Source organism: Neodiprion pinetum, chromosome 2, assembly GCF_021155775.2.
Source record: "Neodiprion pinetum isolate iyNeoPine1 chromosome 2, iyNeoPine1.2, whole genome shotgun sequence".
Taxonomy (NCBI): domain Eukaryota; kingdom Metazoa; phylum Arthropoda; class Insecta; order Hymenoptera; family Diprionidae; genus Neodiprion; species Neodiprion pinetum.
The window spans coordinates 22,940,768-22,954,318 of NC_060233.1; the positions used below are offsets into that span (position 1 = coordinate 22,940,768).

The 13,551-nt window shown below is 35.8% G+C and overlaps 1 protein-coding gene across 4 annotated transcripts in view; it reads right to left on the bottom strand.

Annotated features, from left to right (window-relative positions):
* The window catches only part of LOC124211552 (cholesterol transporter ABCA5), a 49,575-nt gene that overhangs the window by 25,060 nt on the left and 10,964 nt on the right, over positions 1-13,551 (bottom strand). For 3 of the 4 annotated variants that reach the window (XM_069133590.1, XM_046610728.2, XM_069133589.1), the window contains one exon: positions 263-381. In XM_069133590.1, coding sequence (XP_068989691.1) covers positions 263-355 — 93 coding nt within the window. In that variant the 5' untranslated portion in view covers positions 356-381. Of the gene's footprint in view, positions 1-262; positions 382-5,438; positions 5,973-13,551 lie in introns of those variants that run through there. The other variant, XM_069133591.1, reaches the window with a different exon arrangement.

Genomic DNA, 13,551 nt, shown 5'->3' on the forward strand with positions numbered 1-13,551 from the left:
GTGCAACGACTACTTTATGTGGCAATTGTTTATGGTGCGTCAAAATTCACCACGATTTTATTTAGGGTACGTATATTCAGGTCTATATAAATGGTATTTTTATCTCGGTATAGAACGCGTTTGCAGGCTGTTCGCTAAATAACTCTGTTGCATCAAAAATAAAGCATACGATTACATAGACTCGTAATTGGACAAAAAGATGATGGCGCGTTTGGAACTCAAACAACATTAAGTTTAAATCGGTAACAGACGTAATACGTACCGCCGTTGTTTTTCGCTTATCTCGTTTCTTCAAGAGGAGATTCCGCACGAGCATTGCCCGTAGCTGAGACATGTACACCCCGAAGGATCCCATCCTCAGCCTGACCTTTGAATCGATGTCTGCAACAACGAAACGAAAAACATTTTAATCATGATGCAAAACTAGGGATGAAAGCAATGGCTATAATAGCTGTGGACAAATTGGAGTACTCGAGGGTACCAAGCTCTGTACGAAGTATGCTATACATGAGTCTGCTGATATTGGGCAAATTTCCTGCTAACTTGCACCGCGTGTTGATTTCCGGCGAATTAAGTGACCGCCGACGCCTCATTTACACTCACTTTGTGTTTGGTTAGGGCATTGGCGATTTGCATGCTTTTTTAACGATTTCCCTCAAACGGATCTAGTCCTTGATTATTTTTTACGTAAAACTTATGAAACGTTTGATTTTTGAAAAATGAATTACTATGTCGTTTGGACTCCAAATTGATTAGGAAGCATTTTTCCAATCTTTCGTACGTGTTGAAATTTAATTTATTCCTTCGCTGTCAGTAATGCGATACACGGAGTTTTATTTCTCAAATGACTATCGTAAGAGCGAGATTTCATATCGGGTTAAAATTTAGTGCATCTATAGCCCTGTTCCACTAATTGTAAAGTTCATACAAACAAATTTTCACTCCCGGTGACTGAAGGCATAGCTGTTACGAAATCCTTGAGTATAAAACTTCCGGCTATGATACGGATTTATTAACTTCAAAAGCCTTATAACAATTATTGTCATAAAAAACGAAAAATTTTTAAAAATTTCCGAGTATTGTTGCGAGCATAAGTTGCTGTTCGGGTTGAAACAGTGTATCTTGGGATTTCTTCACAGAAATGTATGAAATTTATGTTTATGAACCTTTATTCATTTCAGTTAAAGAATTACAGAAAAAAAGATTGCAAAATATTCACAACTAGCAGAATTATTCCCAGCATGGTGAAGCAATGAAAAAAAACAATGCGTTCATCTGAATTCAAAACAACAAAACTTTTTTATAAGATTGAAGGGTTTTTGGAAATAAAGGTCGGTTTAAAATATTAAGTTTCTTTAACGTTTTAATCCAAGTAAGAGCCCTTTTCAGAACGATGTATACGTCTGGCAAATTAAAATTTTTGCGTAAAAACTTGGAGAAGATTTAATGCTATTTTGGATTTCAAACCTTGTGAACGAGCGATAAGATACTGGAACATTTTCACTTAATTCAGACGAACGATTCTCAACTACAATAACTTTAACATTAGTGTGATTTCGTGACACTTGTGACTTATGCATCATTTTTCGTCGGGGAAGGTCAAAGAGAGAATAACTAAAATTTTAGTTCTATATGTTTTGGTTGGGCTCAGCCAGCCTTCTCTAGTATTGTTTATTAGAAAAAGAACAAAAATTTTTGCTGTTCTCTCTTTGAACTGAATGTAAAATAACGTTAACGAAATTTTAAATTTTAAATCGAGCTTCAATTCCGAGAACCTTCAATCCTCAAGGAAATTTTTCGTCGACTGTATAATTACAGTTTTTGCATGATGTACCATTCGTTCGTTTTAATAGATTTTTAGCAAAATGGTAACTATTCAAAGAGAGAATTCAAATTTTGGAGTGAAAGAGAGACTGTATATTCAAGATGCCTCAGTACGTGTTTGCTTAAAAAACATTATACGTCCCATCGAAGCTACGTTATGGCAGCTATGATTGTGCTACGTGAAAATTTTGAGACCATCAAGTGAATAAAAAGCCAAATTTCTATTTGCTAGAGACGAGCTCGAAAACTCTAATTTCGAGAAGAAAAAAATTCAAACTATTAACATTATCTTTTCCGCATTCAGTAGCTCAAAAAACTTGGATATCGAAACCACATGAAGGATTTATGGTGCGGCATAAGAGCGTTCTTGTTACAGGCTTTTAAGGTTATATATAATTATTAACTTTTTTAGCAGCATCAATTTTACATCCTAATTTAACATGATCGTCTAAAACGTGACGAGCTTATTCAAAATAGGCTTCACAAATGCACATATCGTATATGTGTTATTCGCTCGGTTTAAACAACGTTTCAAGGAAAGGATAGCTTCTAACTTCATTGTCAAACAATAATTTTTTTTCGAATGGATTCGCGGCCCTATAAATTCATTTTTACCTGACGGTGGCGGGGTTAACTCCTTAATATTTCATACGTTTAAATTTTTCAAATATTGAACAGGACTTTAGTAACTCGGAGAGAAGAATGCGGAAAAGATCCAACTCCGAGATAACTCAAGAAATAAATATTACTGTGTGCAGTGCACAAGTTTGCGACAATTGTCTGGTATTTGCCTCCTCCGATCGGCGTAAGATGGCATCTACCGCTCTTGTCAAGTAACTTCCGAATTGAGTGGAATATATATCGTGTATAAAACACATTGGAATAACATCTTGTTAATTACGCAATTACGTGTAATGTTATTATTTCGAAGTGCTCTAAATCATGGAATCACATGCAGCCCGTAACGAAATAATTGAAATTGAAGTAATGGTATGGACGTTATTTTTCTGAACTTTCGATACTACTTTGAGTTCGAGGTATTAAAAACCCTCAACTAGCAATTAATCGATTAATTGGAAAAACAATCAATCAAAATCTACAAGTAACCGATAATCATACAGCCCTAACTTAAATACGAATGGCACAGCCATCGAGCAACGTAACCTCACATTTGAGCTTGTAAATATAGGTTTAAATCTTGAAAAATAAATTAGTAAAAAATTTCATGTCAGAGATTGCGAAAATTGTAAATATTCCTTTTATTTTTGTTATATAAATTTATGGCAATAGCCGAAAAACATATTATATGTTCATTCATTCATCCAATTAATCATTCACTCACAAAGTACATAAAATATCGATCAACAGGTGAAACAGATTAAAATTGTAAATATAAATCGTCTTTCTTTCAATAAAATTGTTTCTCGAATTTTTCTTTAATCCTTTTTAAATATTCTCTTTTTCCTCATTCATTCTCAAATAGCGTCTCGCTTTAATTCATATTTGTTTCATAGAAGTTTTATCGTTTCAATGCTTTGAATTGTTTTGATAGCAGTTATTCACTCATCTTTTATTACCAGCAGAGCAAGTTTAATCGATGTTACCAATGACGGCGACAGGTTGGTTCAAGCGTGGATCCACGTAATTATACTGTTGAAGATATGTCACATAATTGATGTTTTATATATCTCTGATTTGATTACGTGAAACGGAATATTCGGATTAGTAAATTATTTTATTCGTTATCGAAGTTCAATTCTTCAATTAAAAAAATAAAAAAATAAGACACATATTAGGAAAAGCAATTTTACACGTAGTGCACTGACGGTGGTTTCGCAGTGAGAGATCTCATCTCCCCGAGGACAGGTGTGAGTCCAAAAAGGCGGACACCACGTGATGTACAAGTAGGGTCAATTACAAATGAGTATTTGAATTGATTTTAGGCGGGATATTTAAATCGGTACAAGCTTAAAGTAAATTTTATCTTTCCATAACATAAGTTATCCTAATATTTTTTTAAAATTCTTAGAATGTTTAACATTAGTCACTTACGTGGGATCCAGTTGACCCCAGAACCGACTTTGACGTACAATTTTAAAATCAGCGTGCGTAGTCAGAGTTGTTTACGCAAATAAAACGAAGAATGTTTGAAAAAGCTTTGGTCTCAGAGACCCCATGTGTGTATTGCATATTATTTTGCTATTATTGCTTCAAGAATTTCTCCCAGATTCTATCGTTTTTTGCTAAAACTAAGATTGAAGTCTGTTTCTGAATTGTTAAATTTTGTCTCAGGATTTGTTCAAGTCGTAACGTAATGTTGTGTACAGTAAAAACGTTCCAAAGTTGGCTGGTGTCTGCGTAACCCCGTGTAAGTAATGTGAAAGTTTTCATACATGTAAATGACTAGGATTAGAAAAAAATTAATTGAACTGATATCCACAGTTATGAGCTTCGAATCTTGTGCGAAACTACGGAACCTAACCTGAAAATTATTCAAAGCAGCTAGACGAATAATCAAAAGCTGATAAACACTGATCGCCAAAACTTTCAAATGGTAAACTCATACATTGATTAAATATTTTCAGACAAATTTGAGTATGTATGTTAAGTATAATTAAGGACACATCTAGTTAGAGAGGCTAGAAAAAAACCCTGGAAATTTCACATAATTATGACAGTTTGTATAAAACGTGCTCGAGCGCTCAAGATCGCAAGAACAATCACTCGCCAACAACGGAAATCGACTTCTTACGAAGTTGCCTTTATTGCTACAGCAGTCCATGCAATTAATGACTATAATGGTGTATTTGAAAATTTTAGACACGATATCTCGCGAACCGTTCGATAGATCTTTCCGAAATTCACATAAAATACGCGGAGATACTTAAATATCGTTGACGATCTTACTTTATCAAAATCGGCTTTCATTTTTTCAAAAATTTTGCAAAAACGGTGAAATTATTCACGAATTTTTCGTACGTCAATTTCAATTAATAATAATAGTAACAATAGTAATAAACTTTATTTATTACAATTGTGTTTGTAAACAACGGAGTAAGGAGAAGAGTGATGCAGGTTGGCAGTCGCAATATAAAGAAACACCCGCATCACCGACCAACAACTCAGTGCCTGAACGGTGTGACCCGTCTAACATTTTTGCAAGCAGTACTTTCTTTTGACATACTCGAAATATAGGTATATATAAGACGGAATTCATCTCAAATCATGCAGGCCATGGGTGTAGGTGCAGGCATGCACACAAATGACTTTGTGCTTTTTCGGATCGCTATATTTTTGGGGAGATGGGATTTGACGGAACGTGAGATTCTACGTATTCCAAAACAAGAATTTTTAGAATTGCTCAAAATTGCAAAATTGGCGCTTATTTTTCGGAAATGATATGTTAACATCAGAAAAAAAATTAAATTTACCTTATCATCCCTAAAAATCATTATTCGGCGTAAGAAATTGATTTGTGTAACAATATAATATACGTGCCGCTTATGTTTGGCGAGGAAGGACATACTTCAGTTATATTCAATTGTGGAATATAACCTCCGCTGGCCTGCATGATTTCAGATAGATTCAGCAGAATAATCAGTTCATTTCCTCACATAGGTTATGGGAAAAAAATCCATAGTTTGACTCTTATTCCAAGCCGCCAGATAGAGGTGCCCCCTTAAGTACACACATGCTGAGGCCAATTGTCGTAACATGTTTTCAATAGATTTTCGACGCCCCGTCTCCACAGTGTATAGGTTATAACTGTACTTAGTTATGAGAATTGTTGAAAATAATATCACCTCCTTGCACACAGCTGTTGATTTGTTCAATTTATCTTCGAAATTTCCTCTACACAGATAATAATTGACAAACTGCTGGAGTAAGATTTGGTGAATTCATTACTTTCTTTATATGTTCGGTATTAGGTATACAAAAGATGTAATTATATTGTACATAATTCAATTCTATGGTGTAGATCACAATTCAACTCCATCAAACCGTTATCATTAAGCACGCACACCAATAAGAATTCGTTATTGCACTGCATTCGTCGCACTATATTAAGACGTGGCGACTCGTACGTATTGCTCAACTTTTTCGGAGTCCGATTTACCGACATACCTGCGGTCGTACAAGACTCAATTCAATCATACGAGTACCTATTCTATTCTAGACGTACACAAACTACAGAAAACACCTACGCAGCGGATTACATAGATGTGCTGCGAGTGAGAGAGTAGGAAACGTATTCGCAGCGCTAATAGGCCATAGACGATACGTTACAATTCGTTCGCGTATTCCGGAGTTTTATGAAATGAATGTAAAAATCGTTTCAGATTGAATGGACCTATTAATGCAGGATTTTATTCACTCATAGCACATTGGTGACTATGCTGTTTATAGGCGGATGGGTGCAGCTATCACACAGAGATGTTATACATTCGTAGACAGAGTGCAGCTACGGTACACAACTTGGGCCTAAAGAACGTACCCGTATTCGCGAGAATAATTTTGAAGAAAGTTTTTCTAGTCACCAAAAAAGTCGAATCTCGAATTTCTATAGATGTATAGAACGTACAGGTAGGTCAAAAATATTTCAAAACAAAAACATGACTAACTTCATCAATTTGAATGTAAATTTTACAAAACTCACTGTGATGAAGAAAGAAATGTATGAACGCTGAATTTCAACTGCAAGCAACCTGTTATTAACAAGACCAGAGAAATAACTTTATTTTTCCTATTTTTTCACTGAAATATTCATAAAACTATAACGTATTTTATTCAGAAATAAATACACTTCGGTAATATTCTTATGCTCTATGAGTAAAAAGTGTTTTGAATGTTTGACTGAACAGAATGCCGCATGTAGTATCTGCTGAGTATGTACACTTTGGGAAATGGATTCTGAGACTTCTAACTTTTTCGACAAGTCAGTTACGTTGGCAATGGAGATTTGGTCTGCAGTACCACTGTCGGCCGGCTGCTACGGACTGAATCTGCATTGCCGACGTAATTGTCTTTTTGAAAAATTACACGGTTAACCAACAGTTTAGTGTTGACACGCGTACACCTATGTTACTTCAGCATGTACCACTCTGTGTTATGTTCTGATTCTTGGGTGAATAATACTGTTTATTGCACCTGTGACTATAGTCATCTATCATCTCAGCTTTCGATCTCAATAAACAACAACTAAAAATAATCTTTCACATATTGTTGCAAACTCATTATTTATTTAAAAAAAAAGTCATTGTGTACATTCATTGTAATTTGCAGTTGACAAACTTGTTATTGTCAGTAGATACGTGCACTTTTTTTTCAAATTCTTACCTGTCAAACGATCTACGGAGAATTCATTCATGAATAATAATTAACGAATAGGTATTAAAATGTGCCATTTTTGACCGGAATCGGACGAGTAATGTCAATTTTTTCGTTAAAAATGATGACACAATGTTATTTTTATGGATAGTTGTTAATATCACGTGGTCTTTACATATGGAAGACAGTGTTTTAACCTATAGCTAGCACCTTTATCTGATGTAACATTGCTGGTACCTTGGGGTTGCTAAAGACCCCAATTAAAAATTGCCTGTTGTAACGAAGCAATTTAATATTTTTAGTTAAACTTTTTGTTAGATGTTCACTTAAGTTTCTTTTACAAGATAAAAAAGATCGTAACAATAATTTTTAATTTTAAGGTAGGTAGTAAATAATTTGAAAAACTGCAATAAAAGTGAAAAAAATGACGTTTTTTATAACACAATTAATAACTTTTATGTTTTTTGACATTAAAAACTAAAAACTTAACTAGATACAGTCGATATATGATACTGTTAAGAAAAATTCAGGTTCATTCTGTTGATCAAAAAAAAGGTATTCATTTTGAAAAAATTCTACCGCTGATAACCCCCGTATACTTTGCAACACTGCTACCGCAATGATAAGACCGTTAGGCGCAAAACGATATAGTTCATTCCGCTATAACTCTCACTTGTATGAGACCAAAGATTTCTTTCGATTACTATTCGCAGATGATACCAATAATCGAAGATGATTCGGTGAATCATTCCATTTCCGAAGTTTTAGGGTTAAAATTGATAGAAAATAATTTTTAATCGTCCCATATTGAATTCCTTTCGATTCCTATCAATCTGAAATGTTCAAAAACGGGATTCGCAAATTCGTGTTCATTCACTGGGTGACTCTAAGAAAAAGGTGCTAATAAACTATTCACTTTATTTACGTATACGAATCCACGCAACATACGAATCCGTTCCAACACTTGTAGTAGGTATACATGCGTATTGAAAGTTGTATCGTATCAACATACCGAAAAATTCAAACCAGTAATGCAGGCAGAAGAGCGGTGCGGCGGACGAAGTATAGTACAGGCAACGAGACCTCCATTTAATTTTCAATGAACTTCGAACGACGTTATCAGGGGCAGTACAATAAGAGCATGATGGGAAATTACGTTAGGGTTTGATATGAGAAAGTCCACACAAACATAGAAGTACAAAAAAAATTCATTTTCCAACTTTGTTTATCAATTATATTTAAAATCGATTGCAAAATTTCACACACACAAGATTAAAAAGCCAAGAATCATTATTTAAATGAAAATAAAAATTTCAATTTAAAACGTTATTAAAACAGACCAAAAAATATAAAATAATTTCTTCTAGCCCCATACAGATTTAAAACGAAGAACGTGGGGCGCATTTACACTCCGTACCAGTGTCTATTGCATGCACCCTTCGTTTCTTGTTTTACGGAGTGTAAATGCGCCCCACGTTCTTCGTTTTAAATCTGTATGGGGCTAGGAGAAATTATTTTATACTTTTTAGTCGATTTTAAAATCTTTTTAAATAATTTTTTTTTTTTTTATCTAATTATTTTATGCTTTTTCATCTTATGTGTATAAAATTGTCCAATCCGAGTTTGATCGTAATTGATAAGCAAAGTTGGAAAATGAATATTTTTCGTACTTCTACGTTTGTATGGATTTTCTCGTGTCAAATCCTAAGCGTAATTTCCCATCATGCTCTTATTATACCGCCCCTGATAATGTCGTTCGAAATTCATCGAAAATTAAATGGAAGTCTCATTGCCTGTATAATACCTCGCCCGCTGCACTGCTCTTCTGCCTGCACTACTGGTCAGAAGGCTTCGGGATATTGATACCGTATAACTTTCAATACTTGTATATACTTACTACAAGTGTCGGAACGGATTCATATATTACGTGGAATCGTATACATAAATAAAGAGAATAGTTGATTAGCACATTTTTCTTAGAGTAGCCCAGTGAATGAACACGAATTGGCGAATCTCGTTTTTGAACACTTCAGATTCACAGAAATCGAAAGGAATTCAAATTGGCATGATTCCAATTTTTTTTCAATCAATTTCAAACCTAAGACTTTGGAAATGAAATAATTCACAGATTTAACTTCGATTATTGGGATCAGCTGCGAATAGTGATCGTAAGAAATCTTTGGTCTCGTTACAAGTAAGAGTTGTAGCGGAATGAACTATATCGTTTTGCGCCTAACGGTCTTATTATGGTGTTACACTTACAGTACCGTACAGATCGTTGTCGGACAGCGTCGGACAGCGTCGGACAGTGGCGGATAGCAACGAACATCGCCGAACAGCGGAGCTGTCCGGTCCTATCCTGTGCCGCGACAGTGGGCGTTGACCTTAACCCCCTGAGTGCCAAGTCGATTTGATGAAATGTGCCCAAAGTGCTAAAACTCAAACTTAGAGCAATTCACCTAAAATTGACCATTCGGGGGTTTTTGGGGGCGCTGATCACGAATCCGATATCGGATTTGGAAAATTCCAAGATGGCGACCTACTACTGCGCATGCGCATTGGTATGGCTCCAGTATAATTCAGGATTCGCTCTGGAATTGTACACTCTGTGTGCCCGCAAACTTCTGAATCATCAATTCAGGTATACCAGGCACATTCATACGGAATATCCTATCGCATATATCCATTACTGGGTCAGGATATTGAAGTTTTGTGAAGTCGATAACATTCCCGCTCTCGATTATAAAGGTCTTTTTCTAATGCGCATGCGCAGTGGCGGGTCTCCGTTTGAGAATTTCGCAAATGTGGTATCGGATTCATGATCAGCGCCCCCGAAAACCCCCGAGTGGCCGATTTCAGTTCAATTCCTCAATTATACGCCATTCATACTAATGCGCATGCGCAGTAGTAGGTCTCCATCCTGGAATTTGTCAAATCTGATTTCGGATTCATAATCAGCGTCCCTGAAAACCCCCGGGTGACCAGTTTCGGAGCAATTCCTCAATTATATACCAGTCATACTAATGCGCATGCGCAGTAGTAGGTCGCCAACAAGGAATTTGTCAAATCTGATTTCGGATTCATGATCAGCGCCCCCGAAAACTCCCGAGTGCCCAATATCTGATCATTTGGTGATCATTTTTCCCGTCTACTTGACTACTATGTCAGGACAAAGATTTCTTGGAAATGATAAAAACTATAACTTTGTAAGCGCGAAATTAGTTTCCTAGCATGGGCTATCAGGAAATGAATGATGTGATCCTTTTCAGCATGGCCCAAAATATACGAAAATACGCTTTAGTTACAGGTGACATATTATCAGGCGTTGCTAGGGCACTTATTCATTGAACAAAGATTCGTGCTTTCTCGGCACTTTGGGCCAAGTCGAGAAAAACAAAGATCTTTGTCCGCGGCACTCAAGGGATTAAATCATATGTTCAAACTTTCAGGTTACGGAAGACTAGATTATAAACCCTTGGGTTACGAACGACCTCAAAATGCCAGCTAAAGGTTCTTTTTTTTTCCTGTGACACGGGAGCTTTTTTCATTACATATAATTATATTGATTAAAATGATACTTTCTTCGGAATATGAGCAACTTTCCTGAATTTCGCTACGAACGAGCGATGTATCGTCGAAATTTCAACCCTTTCGATTCATTTGTTGATTCAATATAGGAAAAAAACGGGAGAGTTTGCTCGCTCGGTAAACGTAGGACTGCTACATGACCTTAAGCTTTAATTTCATCACATTTCTGCTTCAACCACTTTTTTGGCCTGGCTGTAGATTCAATACGTGCTTAAGAGCTGAGATTCATATTGCTATGCTACGTTTCACATTATCTGAACACCACAAATAAAATAACCTTATATTGTCATGTAACTAGTACGTTGTTGGCATCAGACTACGGAAAATCTAGATAAAACTATCACATCACACGCTGGGGTTCTTTTCACGCTAATTTAGTCTTGTAATACTTAAAATTTGAAATTTCAACAAACACTATGCAATATGTTAAAAGTGGTGAAAACGTTAGACTGAGAATTGCGGAAAGATTGTTTTGAAGAAGCTATAAATGCCAGAAATTATTACGTTATAATTCAAAGAATTCAATTAGGGTTGACTAAGTGCTTTGATAACAACTCTTGCGCTACCTGTGAGGCCCATTACTGACCGGTACCTACTAATGCTGGCTGAGCGATTGCTGAAACGATATGCGATATGATAAAACGAAAACGATAGGTTCATGTACGACTGATTTCGGTGCTGCGGTATTTAGTTCCACGCGTTTGAAAAAATATTTGAAGAAACAGCCCCGTGTTTCAGATCGGATACGGAAGTGTTACTCGATATTTCAAATACATTTTCGTAACTGTGATATCACTGCGACAATTTTATTGCCTGGCATATAGTGAAAAAACAGTGATTACTAATTAAATTACAAAAAAAAAGGAAAAAACAAACTCACGTCTGATGATATTACCCATGTTAGATGTTTAAGTACCCAACGTTAAAATATCGTCTACAAAGTTTTACCTCATCGATGTTTTGGAGTAAATTGTTTATGAGTATTGGCTTAGGTATTATATGATATATAACAAGTATTGCAATCCGATCCGTGTTCAATTTTGGTTTTAAATAAATGAAAATATCGATGCTGAGCAGCCCGAGCTTCTGTGACGCAGATCGAAACTCTCAAATAATTATCGTTTGATAGATTACAATATCTTTTTCTTAGAGCTAATGGCTCTGGGAAAAAAATGGTTGGAATACAAAATAACCGTTTTCACAAAAAATCTTAAAACAAAAATAATATTTTTTGAACTCCTATCCTTACCGATTAAACAAGATTATCCAACTATCAAATAGAAGGTTGAAAATTCCTGAAGTACCCAATTAAGAACTTTTTATGTCATTTCTTGACGGTGGTTCATATTTATTAAATGTGTTCGATGTCGTTGAGCTCGCACGACAGCTTCAACTTCTCGACTAAATATTCTCAGAGTGTCGAACAACGAATTAGTCCGCTCTTGTAATCAATTCTCCTTTGCAACCTCTGCCTTTAACAATAAGATTGGAAAATTTATCTTCTCCCAACAAGCAGGAAGCCTCTAGTCGACAACTCTTGCCAGAAATATATTTCCATTGTTCTTGTTCGCGACGGCAGAAGCTTGCCTTTTATAAGTGAGATAGTAATAGAACCTGATGATGTGACGTGAGGATATTACAGCGATGCTGCTATATGGTTCACATATATGTATAATGTCACATATATATACATTAGGGTAGTTCAGAAAAGGGTCGTTTTTTTAAATCTCGTTCTTCGCCGAGATTCTTGCATTTTTTCACTAAAAAATGGCTCAAGCGACATCTCAATTATAAAATTCCTGAAAAATGACCTTTTGCAAAATTTCAAAGTCGGTGTTACGTCCAGCATACCACTTCTCTCTATTTTTCCTACTCGCTAACTCTCCCACAGTTCTTACATGAAGCTCATGGTCTTTGTCCTGTCCTCTTATCTCTACGTAGTCTCACGCTATTCGCTATCGCGCTTACTCATCAAATTCTATTCCCTACCTTTAGCATCTTCACACCTTTTCTGCACCCGTAAGTTTCAAGTCTCTAGCGACACTCCTATTCTAACTCTCAACAACTTGACATCTAAACTTCTTATACATCTTTCGCACAGCACAATTCATTCCTACAGGTATTTCAACTTCTACGCAATAAACATATAATTGATTTATTAAACATACCCAAGGTTATTCAATCCTCATCCTGATTTCCGGTTGACCGGGAACGTAAAAGCGAAGCCAACCTATTTACTCATATCGCTCAGTAGTAAACTCTACTCACGGACGTAACATCGGTGAGGCAGTAGTAAAATTTTTTCAGCCCAGCCCTTTTGCGTGAGCTATTTTTTAGTGAAAAAGTGCAAGAATCTCAGAGAAGAGCGAAATCTAAAAGAAAGGCCCTTTTCTGAACCGCCCTAATATACGCATTGTGATTTATTTGGTGTGTCTACAAAGTTCTTACTTATTCAGAACTGCAACCATGGAAGATTCCACAAAATTGTGATATTCTCACAAGGAGTTTATGTTTCGCATGTTCAACGTACATGAAAAGGTCCTTGATCTCGTGACCTAAGGTGATATTGTATGAGATTCCAGTAAACAATCTGAAAGGTCAGAGCAAGCTTTCACGCTACGGTAATAATAAAGATGACCAAAATCAAGTTATACGCAACTGTATCAGGATCCAGTCAACTTCTGTGTGCAATTTGAAATTCCCAATTATACGTGGGATTTCATTCTCAGCCTTTCCATGTATATTATTAGGCATAACGTTACATCAGAGGGCATTCACTTGTATACAAATAAGCGATAAAATCACGCGGAG